Source organism: Tamandua tetradactyla, chromosome 1 (assembly GCF_023851605.1).
Source record: "Tamandua tetradactyla isolate mTamTet1 chromosome 1, mTamTet1.pri, whole genome shotgun sequence".
NCBI classification, from domain to species: domain Eukaryota; kingdom Metazoa; phylum Chordata; class Mammalia; order Pilosa; family Myrmecophagidae; genus Tamandua; species Tamandua tetradactyla.
The window spans coordinates 25,640,150-25,660,295 of NC_135327.1; the positions used below are offsets into that span (position 1 = coordinate 25,640,150).

Below are 20,146 nucleotides of genomic sequence, written 5' to 3' on the forward strand. Positions count from 1 at the left end.
CTTACACATTAAATAGATATCACCTTGTTAGTCAAGATATAATGGAGAGTCTGGAGGGAATTGCCTGAAAATGTAGAGCTGTGTTCCAGTAGCCATGTTTCTTGAGGATGATTATATAATGATATAGCTTTCACAATGTGACTGTGTGATTGTGAAAACCTTGTGTCTGATGCTCCTTTTATCTACCTTATCAACAGACAAGTAAAACATACGGAATAAAAATAAATAATAGGGGGAACAAATGTTAAAATAAATTTAGATTGAAATGCTAGTGATCAATGAAAGGGAGGGGTAAGGGGTATGGTATGTATGAATTTTTTTCTGTTTTCTTTTTATGTCTTTTTCTGAATAGGTGCAAATGTCCGAGAAATGATCATGATGATGAATATGCAACCATGTGATGATATTGTGAATTACTGATTATATATGTAGAATGGAATGATCAAAAGTTAAAAAACAAAACAAAACCATTCTCCCTCAGTCCATCCAAGCCCTGGCAATAATGGCAAAGGGAGCCTCTCAGAGAGCCTGCTGGGGGTCTGTGAAAATAAACAAGCTATCCTGTAGTTGGCCACAGCCTTGTTTCTTGCTTCTGAAGCTGCTTGTGGACAATAGGTCTATCCTGTCCCTTCATCCAAGGGTGTTATATCCATTTCCTGTCTCTCTTGGTACCTTTCCACCACTGTCACCTTCAGGATAACAGCGCAGAAATTAATAGGCAGTAAAAACAGTACCATAATTACACTGGGGTAAGGGGTGATGGGCTAAATCACCTTCTGTTATTGTAGGAAGTTGGTAAGTGATGTCAAAAATAGATAAATCAAGAAATAACACTAAAAAGTTATTAGTGGTTAGAAGGTAACCCCCAGAACTGAAAAGAAACTAACTTAGAAATAGAGGCCTCTGGAGAGAAGCCTTAGGAAGAGGAAAGGCGGGGCAGGGACCATCACTTCTCACTCTTAGGCCTTCAATACTTTTTGATATTCCAACCAAGTATATGTAGTTCTCTAATGATCTTTAAATTATTAATGAATGTGATAAATGGAATAAGAATTCAGAGAAATAAAACGGGATGGCTGGAAGGAAATTTGGAAAAGCAAGCACAGAGCAGTATTGAGGTGAGAGGCTTAGAGCAGACAGACAGTGAGTGTTAGCTTGTGTGTCGGGAATGAGTGGCATACTGTAGCTTTGAGGCTCTGACCGGAGCTGGGGTGTAAAGTTTCTGTGCCAGCACCCACCAGCATTGGGTGGGTGGTGTAAGGCCAAGTGATGGTCACTGGGTCCAGTTCAGTACTTGTGGTCTCGACATAAAATTCCATATAAAAAAAGTTGTTTTGCATCAGAGCAAAACTCAAAGAGGTAGCAGCAGTTGAGCCAGATTAGAATATACAAAATCTTCCACCCTGGCAAAGCTGAGGCTTGAGTGGGAAGGTGATTTGCAGGCAGACCCAAACTCTTATGGGAGAAATCAATCCTCTCCTGGTTTCTAGCTTTGCAGTGTCCAGAACTATGTGGCAAGACTGGCATGGTCAGGCCAGGAGCCCAAGTGGCAACCGTTGCACATCTCTGGTCCTGATATGAGGAGGGAGCGCTCAAGGCCTTCAGTGTCTGTAGCACCTGGCCTCTGGTGGAGAGTGGGGGAGCAGATGGGTCCTGATCTGGGTGGGCTCCCAACCTTTGCGAAGTTCAGCCCCACTGCCGTGGGAGCAGCCGAGATGTAGACACACATACATACCCTGGGGTTTCTCAGAGCCTGTGGCTTCTTTTCCTTTCCTCTCCCGTTTTTTTTCTTTTTTTCTTTATTTTTTAATTTAATTTATTTTGTATTATCAAACCGAAACAGCATACAAACATGAACATTTTTTGTCAATTTTGCATAAACTTTAATAATATTGATTAAGAAGTAAGGTGAAGGGCCGCGGTGGCTCAGCAGGCAAAGTGCTTGCCTGCCATGCCGGAGGACCTCGGTTCGATTCCCGGCCCCAGCCCATGTAAAAAACAAACAAACAAACAAAATACAATAAAACAAGAAAATGTTTAAAAGATGTTTCCCTTTCTTCCTCCTTTCCTTCCTTCCATCCTTCCTTCCTTCTCTCTGTCTTTCCTTCCCTTCCTCCCTCTCTCTTTAAAAAAAAAAAAAAAAAAAGAAGTAAGGTGAAGCTGCTCTATTTAACCTAACCATAAAATAAATCATGAGGCCACTGATACCACCAAGCACCCAGTTTACAGATATTTTCAATGCTTGTGAAATATAAGCATCTCTTCCCTCTACGTTTTAAGAAAGTTCCAGCAATTATTGAATCTCAAACATGAACATTCTTAACATACACACAATTTGTGTATGGTATACAATTAGGTGCTCACAATATCATCATATAGTAGTATATTCATCAACATGATCATTTTTTGGAACATTTCCATCACTCCAGAAAAAGAAATAAAAAGAAAAAAGAGAAAAACTCACACTTAACATACCCCTTATCTTCCCTCTTATTGACCACTAGTATTTACATCTACTCATTAGATTTTAACCTTTGTTCCACCTATTTTTTTTCTAAACCCCTTACCACTCCCTTTCATTGTTCACTAGTATTTCAGTCTACTCAATTTATTTTAACATTTCTTCCCCATTATTTATTTTTAATCCATATTTTTTACTCATCTGTCAATATCATAGATAAAAGGAGCATCAGACACAAGGTTTTGACAATCACATAGTCACATTGTGAAAGCTAGATCATTATACAATCATCTTCAAGAAACATGGCTACTGGAAAACAGCTCTGCAGTTTCAGGCACTTCACTCTAGTCTCTGTAATACACCTTAAAAAGGGGATATCTATAGAATGCGTAACAACAACCTCCAGGATAATCTCTTGACTCTGAAATCTCTCAACCACTGACACTTTATTTTGTCTCATTTCTCTCTTTTTTTTTCTGTTGAGAAGATTTTCTTAATCCTTTGATGCTGAGTCCCAGCTCATTCTAGGATTTATGTCCATATTGCCAGGGAGGTTTACATCCCTGGGAGTCATGTCCCATGTAGAGAGGGGGAGGGCAGTGAGTTTGCTTGTCATCTTGACTGAGAGAGAGATAGGTCACATCTGAGCAACAATAGAGGTTCTCTTGGGGTGACTCTTAGGCCTAATTTTAAGTAGGCTTAGTCTATCCTTTGCGGGGTTAAGTTTCATGTGAACAAACCCCAAGGTTGAGCACTTGACCTATTGATTTCATAGTCCCCACTGCTTGTGAGAATATCAGGAATACTCCAAATGGGGAAGTTGAATTTCCCCTTTCTCACCATTCCAAGGGGATTTTGAAAATACTTTTTATTCACTGTTCAGATAAATCACTCTGGGATTTATCAGGGCATCACTCTGGACAAACCTACAAAATCTTATGCCCTATTCAAGGTTCCACGTACTTATGGTGTTCAGTTCAACTATCCGTATAAGTTATATTAGGAAATGCACTAGTCAAAATATAAATTTTGTACCAAATAAACATTTTTTGCTTTAGTCTCACACTAAAGTTTTAAAAGGTAAGTTTTAAGGTAAAGTTTTAAAATATGAATGACCATCTGTTTTCAACACCCTGCGATATTGACCTTCCTGTGTTCTTCCTCATGCAAAAACATTTTTTAATTTGTACATTTAGTCACTATGATTGTACACTCTAGGCATTCCTAGATTATACCATCTCAACCTTTATCGTCTGTCTTTCCTTCTGGTTTCATTTGTGCCCCAGCCTTCCTCCCTCTGTCATTCTCACATTCAGCTTCATTCAGTGTACTAACGTTATCGTACTACAGTTAGGTAGTATTGTGCTATCCATTTCTGAATTTTTACAATCAGTTCTGTTGCACAATCTGTATCCCTTCAGTTCCCGTTACCCAAAATCTACCCTATTTCTATCTCTTGATGGCCTCTGTTCTTAACTGAAATTCTCCAAGTTCTTTCATTAATATTAATTCATATCAATGAGAACATACAGTATTTGTCCTTTTGTTTCTGGCTAATCTCACTCAGCATAATGTCCTCAAGGTCCACTCATGTTTTTACATGCTTCATGACTTTATTCTGTCTTATAGCTGCATAGTGTTCCATTGTATGTATATATCACAGCTTGTTCAGCTGCTCATTTGTTGATGTACGTTTGGGCTGTTTGCATCTCTTGGCAATTGTAAATAATGCTCCTATAAACACTGGTGTACAAATGTCTGTTTGTGTTTTTGCCCTCATGTCCTCTGAATAGATACCTACCAATGGTATTGCCGGATCATATGGCAATTCTATACTTAGTTTCCTAAGGAGCTGCGAAACTGCCTTTCATAGTGGTTGTACTCTTTTACATTCCCACCAATGAGGATAAATGTGCCTCTTTCTCTACATCCTCTCCAGCACTTGTCGCTTTCTATTTTATTGACAAAGGCTATTCTGGTGGGTATAAGATGATATCTCATTGTGGTTTTGATTGGCATTTCCCTAATAGCCAGGAAAGTTGAGCATCTTTTCGTGTGCATTTTAGGCATGTGTATTTCCTCTTCTGAGAAGTGTCTGTTCATGCCTTTTTCCCATTTTGTAATTGGGTTATTTGTCTTTCTGTTGTTGAGTTGAACAATCTTTTTATATATTGTGGATACTAGACCCTTATCTGATATGTCATTTCCAAATATTGTCTCCATTGTATAGGTTGTCTTCTTACTTTCTTGACAAAGTGCTTTGATGTACCAAAGTGTTTAATTTTGAGGAGTTCCCATTTATCTATTTCTTTCTTCAATGCTTGTGCTTTGGGTGTAAAATCTAGCAAACCATCTCCTATTACAAGTTTATATTTCCCTACATCTTCTTCTAAGAGTTTTATGGTCTTAGATCTAATGTTTAGGTCTTTGATTGATTTTGAGTTAATTTTTGTATAAGGTGTGAGATATGGATCCTCTTTCATTCTTGTTCATGTTGATAGCCAGTTCTCCAGGCTCCATTTATTGAAGAGACTGTTCTGTCCCAGGTGAGTTGGCTTGACTGCCTTATCAAAGATCAATTGTCCGTAGATGAGAGTGTCTATATCTGAAAACTCTTTTCAGTTCCATTCATCAGTATATCCATCGTTGTGCCAGTACCATGCTGTTTTGACCACTGTAGCTTCATAATAGCCCTTAAAGTCAGGTAGCGTGAGATCTCCGACTTCATTTTTCTTTCTCAGGATATTTTTAGCTATTTGGGGCACCCTGCCCTTCCAGATAAGTTTGGTTATTGGTCTTTCTATTTCTGCAAGGTAAGCTTTTGGGATTTTAATTGGTATTGCATTGAACCTGTAAATCATTTCTCTCCCTGCTGGGGCCATGGTTGAGACAGAGAAGAGGTTGTAGGATGACTTTAATTGCTTCAGTTTTCCAGACCTTGGGGTCTGAATTCCATGAGGGAGGGGCTCCACTTGAACTGGGCCCCTCTCTTCTCCTGGGGAAGGCACAGTTTCCATGGTATTACTTCCTTTCACCTAACCAGTATCTTTGCCTCTCAGACAAGCTTAGTTCCACCCTTCCCTGGGACAGCTGGAGCCTGAGAAACTTTGCAGTTGTATGCAAAGAGCAGTCAAGCCGTAGAAACACAGCCACAAAAAAGAAAAGGAAAAAAATTCCTTTTCAGAGCAGGAGCCCCCGTTCTTTGGGATTGCCAATCAAGAGCTTAAGTTGGTATGTTGCTCTGTGTATCTCCAGGTCCTGTGTGCCTCCTCCTTTCCTTCAGGGCTGAGACTTTTCCGATCAAAAAAAAACCTGTTTTTTATTTTATTTATTTTCTTTTTCTGTCAGCCCTGCCCCCTCTGCACTGGGTTAAAAGCCAGCAATCTCAGCTTTTACTCCAGGTTCAGCTGAGCTGGGGCTCTATTTTTAGTAATCAGATTTGTAATTAATTCCACAATTGGAGCTTGGTTGAACTCAGCCCCTTGCTGCTAGTAAAGTCCCTTTCCTTTCCCCTCTGGGAAGCAGCCTGTAGGGGAGAGACACCGGCCACCGGGCTTGGGGAACTCATGGCTGTGGGTGGGATTGCAGCTGGTCCAGCTTGTCCAGACTGGGATATGCTGTGTGTCCGGTCACTGATGTGGCCCCAGCAATTGGTCTGTACTGTTCCTGGCTATTTACTAGCTGCTCTGGAGGACGAACTAAATTCCATACCTTAATAAGCCACCATCTTGGACCAAATGTCCTCTCCCTGTTTTTGCATGCTCATATGAATGAAGATAGGTCTTGGAGGAAAAAGAATAAAGGCAAACGGGAGGGTTTTCTGTTTCTCTTTCCACACCTTCTATATCAAGTATTGGTCCTTCTCCATTCAGCATTCATTCATACAAATTTTTTAGTACTTACCTTGTGGATTGCACATAGTAAATGACTGACAAAATACAAATGTTAAAAAAGAATTTGTTCGTTGGTTGTTGAGTGTAAAAAAGTCATAGTTCCTTGTTTTTATATTCAGTTTGGACTCAGTCTCTATCTACCATGGTTGGTGAGAAATTCATTCGCAGGGACCCATACCATTCTCTCAGCGACATAATAGAACCACAAGGCTTCACTGAGTCTGAAATAGGTTTGGGGAAGACCCTTCAGTCTTCATTTCCCGGCTGCTGCTCTGGATGCCCTGATCCATGGCCATGGAGTTCGTTTGAAAGCAGGTATCCTCCCAGGTATGACAGGCTTGTGCACAAAATAATCACTGAGGCCCAGGAGCCTCACCTGTCCCATGACATAGTCACCCTGTATTCCCTGGCACTTTCAGAAACTCCAAAACATCCTCTCCATTCCATTCCCAGGGGATGGGTTTGGGCCCCTCTCTTTTTATAATTCCTTAGTTCTGAGTTTTTTAAGTATGGCCTAAGGATACCAGTATCAGAATCATCTAGGAGCTTCATAATGTAGGATCTGAATCTGCAGGAGTAAAGGTCTGGGATTCTGACTTGTTGCAAGATCTTCAGAGTTTGAGAACCACATCTAAATTGTTGGGATACAAAGGTTTATCTATTTGTATGTGGGAGGTAGGAAAATACCTTTTTATCTTTAGTTTACAACAACAATTCAAAAGGCAGAAAATAGTATCTTTGTAGATGGAATAGTGCAGGAATCCTCGTCCCCAGGATATTTCTATGTAGATAGCCATCGTATAGAGTAGAATATGATTATTACATGCCTTGGAAGAGAAATGGATCAAGCAGTGAAAGAGGATAGAGGTGAGAGAGCTGAAACCCAGAGGAGGAGCGGAGCAGCTGAATGGAAAAAGTTGGATTTGCTGGGCCACAAGGGCAGGAAGGACCTACATTGCAGATAGGCAGGGAGGGCACTCTGGTGACAGTATCAAGTACTGTTTTAGTTTCCTAGCTGCTAAAACAAATACCATACAATAGGTTGGCTTAACCAGAATTTAAGTATTTATTAATTGTGAAAACTTGTATACAAAAAAGCAATAAATTTCAAAGCACACCACAGCAATTAGTTATCGAACAGATTTCAGAGTTTGGTATGGGTTACAGTTGCACAATTTTAGGTTTTTCCTTCTGGCTGCTCCAAGACACTGGAGATTAAAAAGAGATATCAGTGTAATGATTCAGTAGTCATACTCATTTGTTAAATCCTTTCTTCTCTGTTATAACTCTACCTTCTCCTTTGATTTTTCTCCCAGTCTTTAGGGGTATTTGGGCTATGCCCATTCTAACTTTTTCATGTTGGGAAGAGCTGTGATAATAAGGGATAGGGGGATGGAACTCCTTGATGTTCTAGAGAGGCTGGCCCCTCTGGGTTTCGGGACTTATCTGGCCTTAGAACCCGTCTGAAGGTTGTAGGTTTCTGGAAAGTAATCATAATGCATGGAATCTTTGTAGAATCTCATATAAAGCCCCGAGTGTTCTTTAGGGTTGACAGGAATGGTTTTGATTGGGGTTTAGCATACCATGAAAAACAACAATATCTAGCTGAGCTTGCCTAAGAATAGCCTCCAAAGTAACCTCTGAACTCTATTTGAACTCTCTCAGCCACTGATATCATACTTATTACAATTCTTTTTTTTTTTATTATTATTATTTTTACATGGGCAGGCACTGGGAATTGAACCCGGGTCCTCTGGCATGGCAGGCAAGCATTCTTGCCTGCTGAGCCACCGTGGCCCACCCATTATTACAATTCTTTACCCTCTTTTGGTCAGGAAGGTATTGTTGATCCCATGGTGCCAGGGCTCATCCCTGGGAGTCATATCCCAAGGTGCATGGGAGACTTTCACCCCTGGATGTCATGTCCCGTGTTGGGGGAGGGTAATGATTTTATTTTCAGAGTTGGGCTTATAGAGAGAGAGGCCACATCTGAGCAAGAAAAGAGGTCCTCTGGAAGTAACTCTGAGGCATAACTATAGGTAGGCTTAGCTTCTTCACTACGTAAATAAGCTTCACAAGAGCAAGCCTCAAAATCAAGGGCTTTCCCTATTCACTTGGGAATATCAGGGGTTTCCCTGGTGGTAAAGTTTAATAGTTTCATATTTTTTCTCCCATCCCTCAAGGGACTTTGCCAATACTTTCCAAGTTTCTGCTTAACATATTCTGGGATATATCTGGTCATTACCTTAAGCTATACAGAATTACAAGCTCTCATTCCCGTTCTTTGCTTCCATGGGTTTGTGTTGTTTAAGTGATCTATCCAGACAGGTTGAGTTAGATTTGTGCTACAGAAAATTTAGATTTTGGACAAATACAAACCTCTCTTTCTTTGGTCTCATAGCGTTGGTGAAGTTCCAAAATACAGACAATGTTCTCCTTACCCCTGTATTCTGATTTACCTTAGTCCTGACCTGATCAGCTTCGTTCTTACCTCTTATTGAAGTCTGATCTCTTTTTCAGTTTCTTTAACAGTTGTTGCATATGCAGCCCTGACTTTCAGACCCATAGAACTCCTGCTATAGTTTTAGGTGTCACACTGGTACCCAGAGTTCCAGGGAAATACCAAGTTATACATATATATACCACAGTGTCTCAAAATTCAAAAATAACAGTGACAGCTCTGGACCAAATGTGACTGCTGTAAGAACTTATCATCTAGGTCCCAGTTTTCTTATAAATATTTTCAAAATGAGACCATACAATATTTGCTCTTTTATTTCTGGCATATTTTGCATCACATAATATCCCCCAGGTTCATTCACATCATTGCATGCCTCATGACTTCGTTCCTTTCTGTAGCAGAACAATGTTCAATCATATATATACCATAGTTGGCCATTCTACTTCTCAGTCAGTGTATCCTTCAGCTACCTCCATCCATTGGGCATCATGAATAATGTCCAAAATCAACAGCCCATGTCCCACATTATCTTCACTTAGTGGTATAATCATTGCTCTCAATTTCAGACTTTTTTCATTGCTCCCAAGAGAAAAATAACCAATAAATATACCCTCACCAGATAGAAAATCCAAAGCCTCTCCTTAACTCTTATCCTTCCTAATTATTTACCCCTCATAGTGCTATGGTATTGTTGATGTCTTCCTATAAATATAGTCCATAGCATGCGATAATAGTTTTCACCCCATACCCTGTACTCTTTGTACAAGATTCATACCTTTAAGGTAGTTCATGCAAGAACTTATTTATATTTGTAGTGTTAATTGGAGGGATACATGGCTTTATACAACCCCTTTCAATCAAGTTCACCTTCAGTGTTGCAGTATTACTTATAGATGCACTAATGAACTGCTTTTACTTCTATCCTTTCCCTTATTTAAGTTCAACCTAATTAGCTAACTGTATACCCATCTCTAACTTCTGTGTATCTCTAGGTCCCCTATATTCTGTATTACAAGCCTCTGAGTTTACCTTTGCCAACGTCATAAAAGCAAAATCATACAGTATCTATTCTGTTGTGTCTGCCTTATTTCATTTAGCATCATGTCCTCAACATTCATCCATATTGTCATGTGGCTCAGGATGTCTATCTTATTGCTATATAATATTCCATCCTATGTATATACCATTTTGTTTATCCACTTGTCTGTTGATTGGCACTTGAATTGTTTCCGTCTTTTGGCAATTGTGAATAATGCTGTTATGAACATCAGTGTGCAAATGTCTGTTGGTGTCACTGCTTTCAGCTCTTCTGGGTACCTACTGAGTAGTGGTATTGCTAGGTCATCAGGTTCTAAGGAACCACCAGACTATTTTCCATAGCAGCTGGACCATTATGCATTCCCACTGCAATGCATAAGTGTCCCAGTTTCTCCACATCCTCTCTAACATCCGTAGTTTTTTGTTTGTTTAATAGAAGCCACTCTTAATAGGTGTAAGGTGGTATCTCACTGTAGTCTTGATCTGCATTTTCCTTATATCTAATGAAAATGAGCATCTCTTCATTTGCTTTTTAGCCATGTGTATTTGTTCTTTGGAAAAATGCCTATTCATATCTTTAGCCCATTTTATAATTGGGTTGTTGATTCTTTTGTTGTTAAGTTGTATGATTTCTTTCTGTATATAGGGTATCAAGCTTTTCTCCGATACGTGATTTCCAAATATTTTCTCCCATTAAGTTGCCTGCCTCTTCACTTTTTTGACAAGGTCTTCTGAGGCACAAAAGCATTTGATTTTGAGGAATTCCCATTTATCTGTTTTTTCTTTTGTTGCTTGTGCTTTGGGTATAGAGTTTAGGAAGCCACCTCCTAGCCTTGAAGATGTTTCTCTACATTTTATTCTAGGAGTTTTATGGTACTGGTTCTTTTATTTAGGTCTTTAATCCACTTTGAGTTGATGTATTACGGGTAAGGATCCTCTTTCATTCTTTTGGTTATTGATATCAAAAATACCCATTTATTGAAAAGGCTGTTTTGTTCCATTTCAGTGGATTTGGGGGCCTTGTCGAAGATCCGTTGACCATAGATTTGATGGGTCTATTTCTGCATTCTAAATTTGATCCCATTGGTCAATACTTCTATCTTTGTGCCAGTATCATGCTGTTCTCATCACTGTGGCTTTAAAGTCAGGAAGTGTTAATCCTCCCACTTCATTCTTCTTTTTTAGGATTTTCTAGCTATTTGAGGTTTCTTTCCTTTCCAAATGAATTTGATAACTAGCTTTTCCAAATCTTCAAATTAGATTTTTGGAATTTTGTTTGGTATTACATTGAATCTGTAGATCCATTTGGGTAGAAATCATATCTTGACTACATTTAACCTTATTCATGAGCAGGGAATGTCTTTCTACCTATTTAGATCTTCTTTGATTTCTTCTAGCAGTGTTACATAATTTTCTGTGTGTATAGGTCATTTATATCCCTAGTTAAGTTTATTTCTAGATACTTGATTCTTTTATTTTTTAGCTTTTTTATTTTATAGTAAACATATATACAGGGCAAAGAAATAAAAAAGCAATATTTTCAAAGCACTCTTCAAAAAGTGCTTGTAGGACAGATCCCAGAGTTTGTCATGGGCTACCATACAATTCTCTCATATTTTTCCTTCTAGCTGCTCCAGAATATGGAGGCTATAGGACTTAAATACTTTTTTATCATCAAAATCGACTTTTTTCCTTCTTTTTTGTGTGAAAAATAACATATATACAAAAAAGCTATAAATTTCAAAGCACAGCACCACAATTAGTTGTAGAACATATTTCAGACTTTGACATGGGTTACAGTTTCACAATTTTAGATTTTTACTTCTAGCTGCTCTAAAATACTGGAGACTAGAGGAGATATCAATTTAATGATTCAGCATTCATATTCGTTTGTTGAGTTCTATCTTCTATGTATAATTCCACCATCACCTTTGATCTTTCCATACCTCTCTTTAGGGGTGTTTGGGCTATGGCAATTCAAATTTTTGATATTGGAAAGGTCTGTCACTAGTATGGGGTAGGGAGATGGAACTATCTGATGTTCTGGAGAGGCTGAGCTAGGTTTCAGGACTTATCTGGTCCAGGGACCCATCTGGAGGTTGTAGGTTTCTGGAAAGTTACTCTAGTTCCTGAAACCCTTGTGGAATCCTATATATTGCCCTAGGTATTTGTAGATACTTGATTCTTTTTGTTGCTATTTTGAATGGAATTTTTCCCATAATTGTCACCTCAGGTAGGTCATTGCTTATGTATATAAACATTACTGATTTTTGTACATTAATCTTATATCCTGCCACTTTTGCTGAATTTGTTTATTAGATCAAGCAGCTTTGTCGTAGATTTCTCAGGATTTTTTAAGTATGGGATCATGTCATCTGCAAATGAAAGTTTTACTTCTTTCGTTCAGACTTGAATGCTTTTTATATCTTTTTCTGCCTGATTGCTCTAGCTAGAACTTCTACTACAATGTTGAATAGTAATGATGAGAGACGGCTTCCTTATCCTGTTTCTCATTTTATGGGGAAGGCTCTCAGTCTCTTACCATTGAGAATGATGCTGGCTACAGGTTTTTCATATATGCCTTGTAACATATTGAGGAAGATTCCTTCGATTCCTCCTGTTTGAAGTGTTTTTATGAGAAAAAAATGTCACATTTTTTATTGCTTTTTCAGCATCAATCAAGGTGATCATGTGACTTTTCCCTTTTGATTTGGTAATGTGCTGTATTACATGGATTTTGTTGTGTTGAACCACCCTTGTGTTCCTGGTATAAATCCCACTTTGTTGTGGTGTATAATTCTTTAATATTTTGTTGGATTTGATTTTCCTAGTGTTTTGTTGAGAAATTTTGTATCAGTATTCTTTAGAGAGATTGGTCTATAGTTTTCCTTTCTTATAGTGTTTTTACCCAGTTTTGGTATTAGAGTTATGTTAGCTTTATAAAATGAGTTATGTAGTGTTTCCTTTTTCCTCAGTTTCTTGAAAGAGTTTAAGCAGGATTGTTGTTAGTTGTTTTTGGAATATTTGATAAAATTCCCCTGTGAAGCCATCTGGCCTTATGCTTTTCTTTGTAGGCAGATTTTTAATGATGATTGAATCTCTTTACTTGTGATTGGTTTGTTGTGATCTTTTATTTCTTCTTGAGTCATGTAGCTTGTTCGTGTGTTTCTAGGAATTTTTCCATTTCATCTAAGTTGTCCAGTTTGTTGGCATATAATTGTTCATAGTATCCTCTTATGATTTAATTTTAATTCTTCAGGGTCCATGGTAACAACCCTACTCTCATTTCTAATTTTGTTTATTTGCATCCTCTTTTTTTCTTTGTCAGGCTAGTGAGGGGTCCATTGATTTCTCAGAGGACCAACATTTAGTTTTATTGATTCTTTCTATTTTTCTTTTGTTCTCCAGTTCATCTAATTCTGCTTTAATCTTTGTTATTTCTCTTCTGTTTGCTTTGGGGTTAGTTTGCCATTCTTCCTGTAGTTCTTCTGGTTAGAAGCTAAGTCCTCGATTTTTGCTCTTTAGAAATAGAGGCATTTAGGGCAATAACTTGCCCTCTCAGCACTGCCTTTGCTGCATCTCATAAGTTCTGACACTTTATATTCTCATTTTCATTAGTCTTCAGATAGTTTCTGATTTATCTAGCAATTTCTTTTTTGTCCCACTGATAGTTTAAGAGTGCACTATTTAATCTCCATATATTTGTGAAAGTTCTGGTTCTTTGGTGGTTGTTGATTTCCAGTTTCATTCCACTGTGATCAAAGAAATTGCTTTGGATATCTTCGGTCTTTTTAAATGTACAAAGACCCGTTTTGTGCCCCAGCATATGATCTGTCCTGGAGAACATTCCATGAGCAGTAGAGAATAATGTATATCTGGTGCTTTTTGGGGTATCACGATCTATATATGTGTTAGGTCTAAATCATTTATCAAATTAAGTTCTCACCCAGATCTTCTGTCTGGTTTTTCTTTCTATAAAGAAGAGTGATATATTGAAGTCTCCCACTATTATTGAAATGTCTCTCTCTTCCTTCAGTTTTGCCAGGGTTTGCTTCATGTATTTTGGAGCTCCTTGATTGGGAGCATAAACATTTATGATTATTATTTCTTCTTGGTAAATTCCCCCTTTTATTAATATGTAGTGTCCCTTTTTGTCTCTTACGACTTCTTTATATTAAAGTCTTTTTGTCTGGTATTGGTATAGTTACTTCTGCTTTCTTTTTGTTATAGCTTGTGTGGAACATCTTTTTCCATCCTTTCACTTTCAATCTATTTATATTCCTGGGTCTAAGATGGGTCTCTTGTAAGCAGCATACGGATGGATCATATTTCTTAATCTTTTCTGCCAATCTGTATCTTTTTATTGGTGAGTTTAGTCCATCAACATTCAAAGTTACTACTGTCAGGACGGTGCAGTGGTGGCTCAGTGGCAGAATTCTTGCCTGCCATGCCAGAGACCTGGGTTCAATTCCTGGAGCCTGCCCATGCCAAAAAAAAAAAAAAAAAAATTATTACTGTCAAGGCATTTCTTGAATCTACCATCTTATCCTTTGGATTTTATTTGTCAGATCTATATATTCTTTTCCTTCTTTCTCCTTTTAACCTTTTAAGTTACCCGTGTCGATACTCTTCAATTCTGTGCCTCCTCTAGACCTCCATCTCCTGTCTTGTTTTTTCAGCTGGCAGAACTCCCTATAGTATTTCTTATAGGGGTGGTCTCTTTTTGACGAATTTTCTCAGCTTTTGTTTGTCTGTGAAAATTTTAAGTCTTGAAGTCTTAAGTCTTTCTCTTTCAGAATCTTAAATATATCATATCACTGCCTTCTTGCCTCCATGTTACGTATTGAGTTATCCAAATTCTGTCTTAAATGGTTTCCCTTGTATATAGTAGATCATCTTTCTCTAGCCCTTTTCAGGATTTTCTGCTTCTCTGTAATATTTGACAGACTGATTAGGGTGTGTCTAGGAGTAGGCTATTTGGATTTATTCTATTTGGGGTTCTTTTGGCTTCTTTGATTTTCATATTTATTTATTTTATAAGGGTTGGGAAATTTTCCCCCATTATCTCCTCAACAAATCTTCCCAGCCTTTACTCTTCTCTTTTCCTTATGGGACACTGATGATTCTTACATTAGCATGTCTTCCTTCCTAGTCTACATCTCCCTGTCCGTGCACTCTAGAGGGCTCTGGGCCTCTGCTTGGAAAGGGGCACGTTAGGCTTTTTGCACTAGCTGGATGGTCTCGGGTTATCTACTTCTCAATTCCTCAACTTTGTCATCCAGGACCTCCACATTTGGTATAGAAGACCCTGTCTGGTCATTTGCACCCTGAAATTGTTGTCTTGGTTGTTTTCCTGTTATTTGTCTAGGTGTTCCTTGGAGCAGGGGTGAACTTGGCCTATCCTATTTCACCATCTTCCAATAACTAGAATTCATTGATTCATGATTTCAGAAGTTAGAATGCTTGCTTCATCTTGGGTGGGTATTTTCTAACTAGCCAGCAGTTTTTGGAGTTCCTTTGCTTTTCCAACATGGAGCAATGCCCATAGTGATGTCTTCTTTCTCCTCTGAGTTCTGTTGACTTCCAGCTTCTGACTGCTCCCCATGGCTTCTCTCTCCATCTGACTTTTATTCTGCTTGTAAAGGACTCCAGTAATCTGGATTATAACCCAACTTAATTCATTTGGGCCACATCTTAACTGAAGTAACATCTTGAAGAGATCTTATTTACAGTGGTTCCACACGCACCAGAATGCACATCAAGAACAAGAACATGTCCAAACTGGGGTACACAGTTCAATCTACCATAGACAACTGTACAGCGAACTGAAGGCACTTGTTTGATAGAAGCAGACAGTTAGTACTTGGGAAGTGCAGTTCCACAATTTTCCTATCCAAAATCCCTGTGCAAGCACACCATAATCAAATATATTAATATTTCTGTAGCAAAACATAAGTGTTTTACGCTGGGATAAAAAAGACTAAATTGCATATCATCAGATCATGTCATGTTTTGCCACCAAATGAGTTATACAAAAACTTTGATTTACAGAATTATTTGTTGTTTGTTTGTTTGTTTTTACTTTTGGAATTGCAGATAAAATGTAGCCCTGAAATGAAAGATGAGGTTTGAAGTTGATTTGGAGTCAGGTTATAGAAATGTAGGGGGGCATAAATTCTAGATTTTCTGAAGTGTACAATTGACATCTACTATTTTCCAACATTTTAATGCCAGTGGGATTTTTAATTTATAAATTACAATGAAATTTTTCTTATTTGTATTAAATAGAAATTTAGTATAGGAAGTCCATGTTGCCTTGTATCAGGAAAAACCTTATTGCCCTGTATCAGGAAATCCATTTCAACATTTTCATAATAAATCATGAAAGAAAGGTCTGACTGGAGTACCTTGAAAAAATGAAATGGAAAATGTTTATGTTAATCTTTTAGAAGATTAGAAGAAAGAAAGAGCAATCAGGTCTTACTGAGGTTTTCAGAAGGAGGAGATCATAGTTTTTCCAAGAAAAATATTCATTTATTCAGCAAATAAGGGCTGTGAAGAAAAATAGAGCGAATTAAAGAGATAGAGGTGTGGCTTCAGTTGTGTAGATGATGTTCAGAGATAATGACAGTGTGATAATGGGGTCCTTCACTTCAAATTTGATTGCACAGGATGATTTTAAAAAACAAGTTAGAAGCCTCATCAGTCTTCCCAAAGTCCTCTCTTACTTCTTTTCAGAGTAGTTTACTAACACTCCCTTTCACTCTCAGAAGTATCTCAGATTATACAATATGTTCATCACTCTGTCAGAGACTGACACAGTGGGTGAGGCTATATGCTAGTGTTAAGCGGGGCTAGATGTTTCTAGTGGTCAGTCCATTCACAAACATTTTTAATGTTGATTTTTGCTTCCCCACCTGGCCTTGTAACTATGGAGACTTAGATGATGAAGACTCAACAAAAGAGGACCCTCTCTAGAGTAATGCCTGAGTGTTGGGTACCAGCCACATTGACAGCCTGTTTATATGAGGTTCTTTTTAATTATAAATGGGGTATGAATCTGGTGTGGCTGTGCTTTGGCCAGAAATCAGGCTGAAGGGCCCATTTGCATGATTGGTGGGGGTCCCAGCATTCGGGTTGCTGTGCTGGCAAGAGTTATGTGGCACAGGACACATGGGCGCCTGCTTGGTCCTCAAGAAGGTTGCCATTAGCATCAGATTGTTTTTTACACTTATGACATACTAATGTTTCAAGAGATTAAAATCTGAACACAGCTGGGATGGACTGGAATCTTTCTCCCTCCCTCTTTATCTGTTGTAACCTGGAATCTTCATTCCCCAATATTAAATAACGTTGTTTACATAATTGTCCTTCTCTGATCTTATTAAAAGCTTTTCTGTGAGGACTGTGTCCCACATTCCATAGCTTTCCTTCTCTCAAGGAATTTTTTTACCTGGAACTGGGTACCGCCATTGTAAATTAATGCAAGAAAAGTGGGTTTATCCTATCTGTTATAGGAAATCTGTGTAACTCTGAATTCCTCATTATAAGTGATGGCTAGAGGGAGGATAAAAATACTTCAGATTCCATGTCCCATAATATTTTATGGTCTAAATAGGCAGTGTTAGGACTTTACTTATTTATGGAATGTGAAAAAAAATAAGGACCATCAAAAAGGCAAACAGCAGAAGCCTCCCCTTTTACTTCTCTGTGGGTCTGGCCATAAAAAGAGTACAGGCACAGCACCATTGTTGTGCTGGGCCCTGAGCTCAGCACTTTTCTGACATTGCCATAAGATGGGAGTTGTTATGGCAGGGGAGGGGGTTTGATAAAATTAGGAAAACAAGATGCTGACTGTTCTTGTCATACTTACTGTCTGTATTGCTACAATTATCACCTTATTCAATAATTCTTTCATTTATATTACCATGTCTCTCCCAAGACAGCTATGTTCCCTAAAAGTAGGAAATACGTTATAACATCTGGCTAGTGCTATATATATTGTAGGTGATAATAAGAACAGAGTTTTCTGTTTTGTATATATATTATTCTATACAATAAAAAAGTTTTAAAAAAAAAAGAACAGAGTTTTCATGTTTAATAAATTTTGAGGCATACATTTTTTCATATCCTAATATCTCTGAAATCACGATGCATCATACAGTCAGTGATTAAAAAGCATTGTATTATAGTTCAATTGGCAGTAGTTTTTTGTTGTTTTTTTTTTTCAGTAGTAGTAGTACACAATATAATGCCTCTTCAGTAGACATTGCCTTAACTTTGGTGAAATATATTAAGGATTTTATTAGATTCTTGGTATAAAGACTATCAACTGTATATTAAAACAATATGAGTTCCAACTTATGCTATATTGACTGTCAAATGTAGGTAGACCCTTATTTCTTACCCAATAAGAAAATGGGTATTATCTTAAAGTGAGTACACTCTTGAGTATATAAAATACTAGGAATGAAAGGCATAAGATGAGTGTATCTTCTTTGAGGTAGATTCATGAATTGGAATTTTTTTTTTCTTTGGGTGCATGTTATGGGAATCGAACCCGGGTCCCCCACATGGAAGGCAGGCATTCTAACCATTGAACAATCTGTGTACCCATGAATTCGAATTTGAAAGAAACAAGAAGAGTATTTTGTTTGGGATGAAGGCACAGGGAAGTAGCAAGCACATTGACTTGCCTATCATTGGAGTTTTAAAAAGTAGGAGTCAGAAAGATCTTCAGGACCAGACTAAAAGATGAAAAGAGCAGAGGGAGACTTTAGAAAGTTGCGCTGAAGTCTCAGAACACTAATTTTGTTAGCAACTAAGCAAGAAAAGTTGAATTGAAACTAAAGGGGTAGGGCACTTTTTTAAAATGAAAAAAATTCATTAATTTCTTCTTTAAAATGTAAAATGTGTCTTTCCATTTAACACTCGAAATGAGAAGGCTGAGTTAATAGTGCTGTTTCTTAACCTACATAATCATGCTGTGTGCTTTTCTGTCACAGATTGCCTTCTCCCAGCACAGCAATTTTATGGACCTGGTACAGTTCTTCGTGACTTTCTTCAGGTAATTTTGCTTATACAAACTGTATCTGTTCTCTTCATTCAGGCACTTAATTCTATTAATTGAGTATCAACTCATAAAAGATAAAAGAATTATACTGTGTTTTCACAGGAGGTCAAACTTAATGTTCCTGAAAAATTATGTGTCAGTTACAATTGTGTAAATTCAGCCTGAACTGATAAAATGAAAGCATTTAGTCTGTATGTTCTGACTTGCTTTTGAGGCAGCTTTTCATGTACCCTATACTAAATTATTGATAATTTGATTCTTCATATGGGGAAAACTTGGGACTAAAATAACATTTCATTAATAATTGGTTACCGATGTGAGCTACGTATATATGTTGTCTTCTTCAGGAAATGTTTCAGGTGATCCAGTTTTAAGACTGAAAATAATCTGTTAGTCCACTGGAGTTATCTCTTTTAGTCACTCTTTTTTGTTTTTAGTGTAATTTTTAAAATGAGAATACTATTAAAAAGAATTGTAAAAGACAATTAAGTGCTACGCTGCTTATAGCAGAAGAGAATGACATCTTGCCATACTCATTCCTATCCCTCGTTCCTCCCAAATTAAATTATTTTAGCTGCTTTTGTTTTTTACCTCTCTGTGCTTATACTGTTTCTTGATTTTTCAGTAAAGGTTTCTATTGATGTCCTACTTTAGAAGATGAGGATTTACTGTCTTACATCACCTCATCCAACCATTACCTCTACCCTCCAAATTTCAAACTTAATACAAAATAAGAATGTAAAATAACTCAATAATTTTCATATTGATCATATTGAAATTATATTTTGGCTATCTTGGGTTAAATAAAAATATATTGGTAAAATTAATTTCACATGTTTGTTTTTTTGAATGTGGCTACTAGAATATTTGAAATTAGATATATAGCTACATTACATTTCTGTCATGCAGCAGTGATATAGATAATATAAAGGGAAAAAATTTATAGGAGCAACATAAAAGGTATGATTAAAGCAGTAATATTGAATTATCATTAAGACTTTTTAAAATAGATTATTAACATGATGAGTAGGAATTTTTAAGTTATGAAATACCAAAAGTAATTCATGCTCATTGTAAAACCTCAAACAATATATAGAAATAAAGTAAAAATTCGAACTCACTCTAATCCCACTTTCTAGAAATTATCACTAATAATTTGATGTTTATGTTTCCAAAAATTTTTCTCTGTGCAAATACACTACATATAAGTTGTGTTTTTT

The 20,146-nt window shown here is 37.4% G+C and overlaps 1 protein-coding gene across 4 annotated transcripts in view; it reads left to right on the forward strand.

The window, feature by feature from the left end:
- ATRN (attractin) overlaps nucleotides 1-20,146 on the forward strand; it is a 251,559-nt gene that overhangs the window by 212,641 nt on the left and 18,772 nt on the right. For 2 of the 4 annotated variants that reach the window (XM_077112624.1, XM_077112643.1), the window contains exon 25: nucleotides 18,859-18,920. In XM_077112624.1, coding sequence (XP_076968739.1) covers nucleotides 18,859-18,920 — 62 coding nt within the window. Of the gene's footprint in view, nucleotides 1-352; nucleotides 1,909-2,154; nucleotides 2,595-18,858; nucleotides 18,921-19,551; nucleotides 19,754-20,146 lie in introns of those variants that run through there. The other 2 variants (XR_013156514.1, XM_077112634.1) reach the window with 2 other exon arrangements.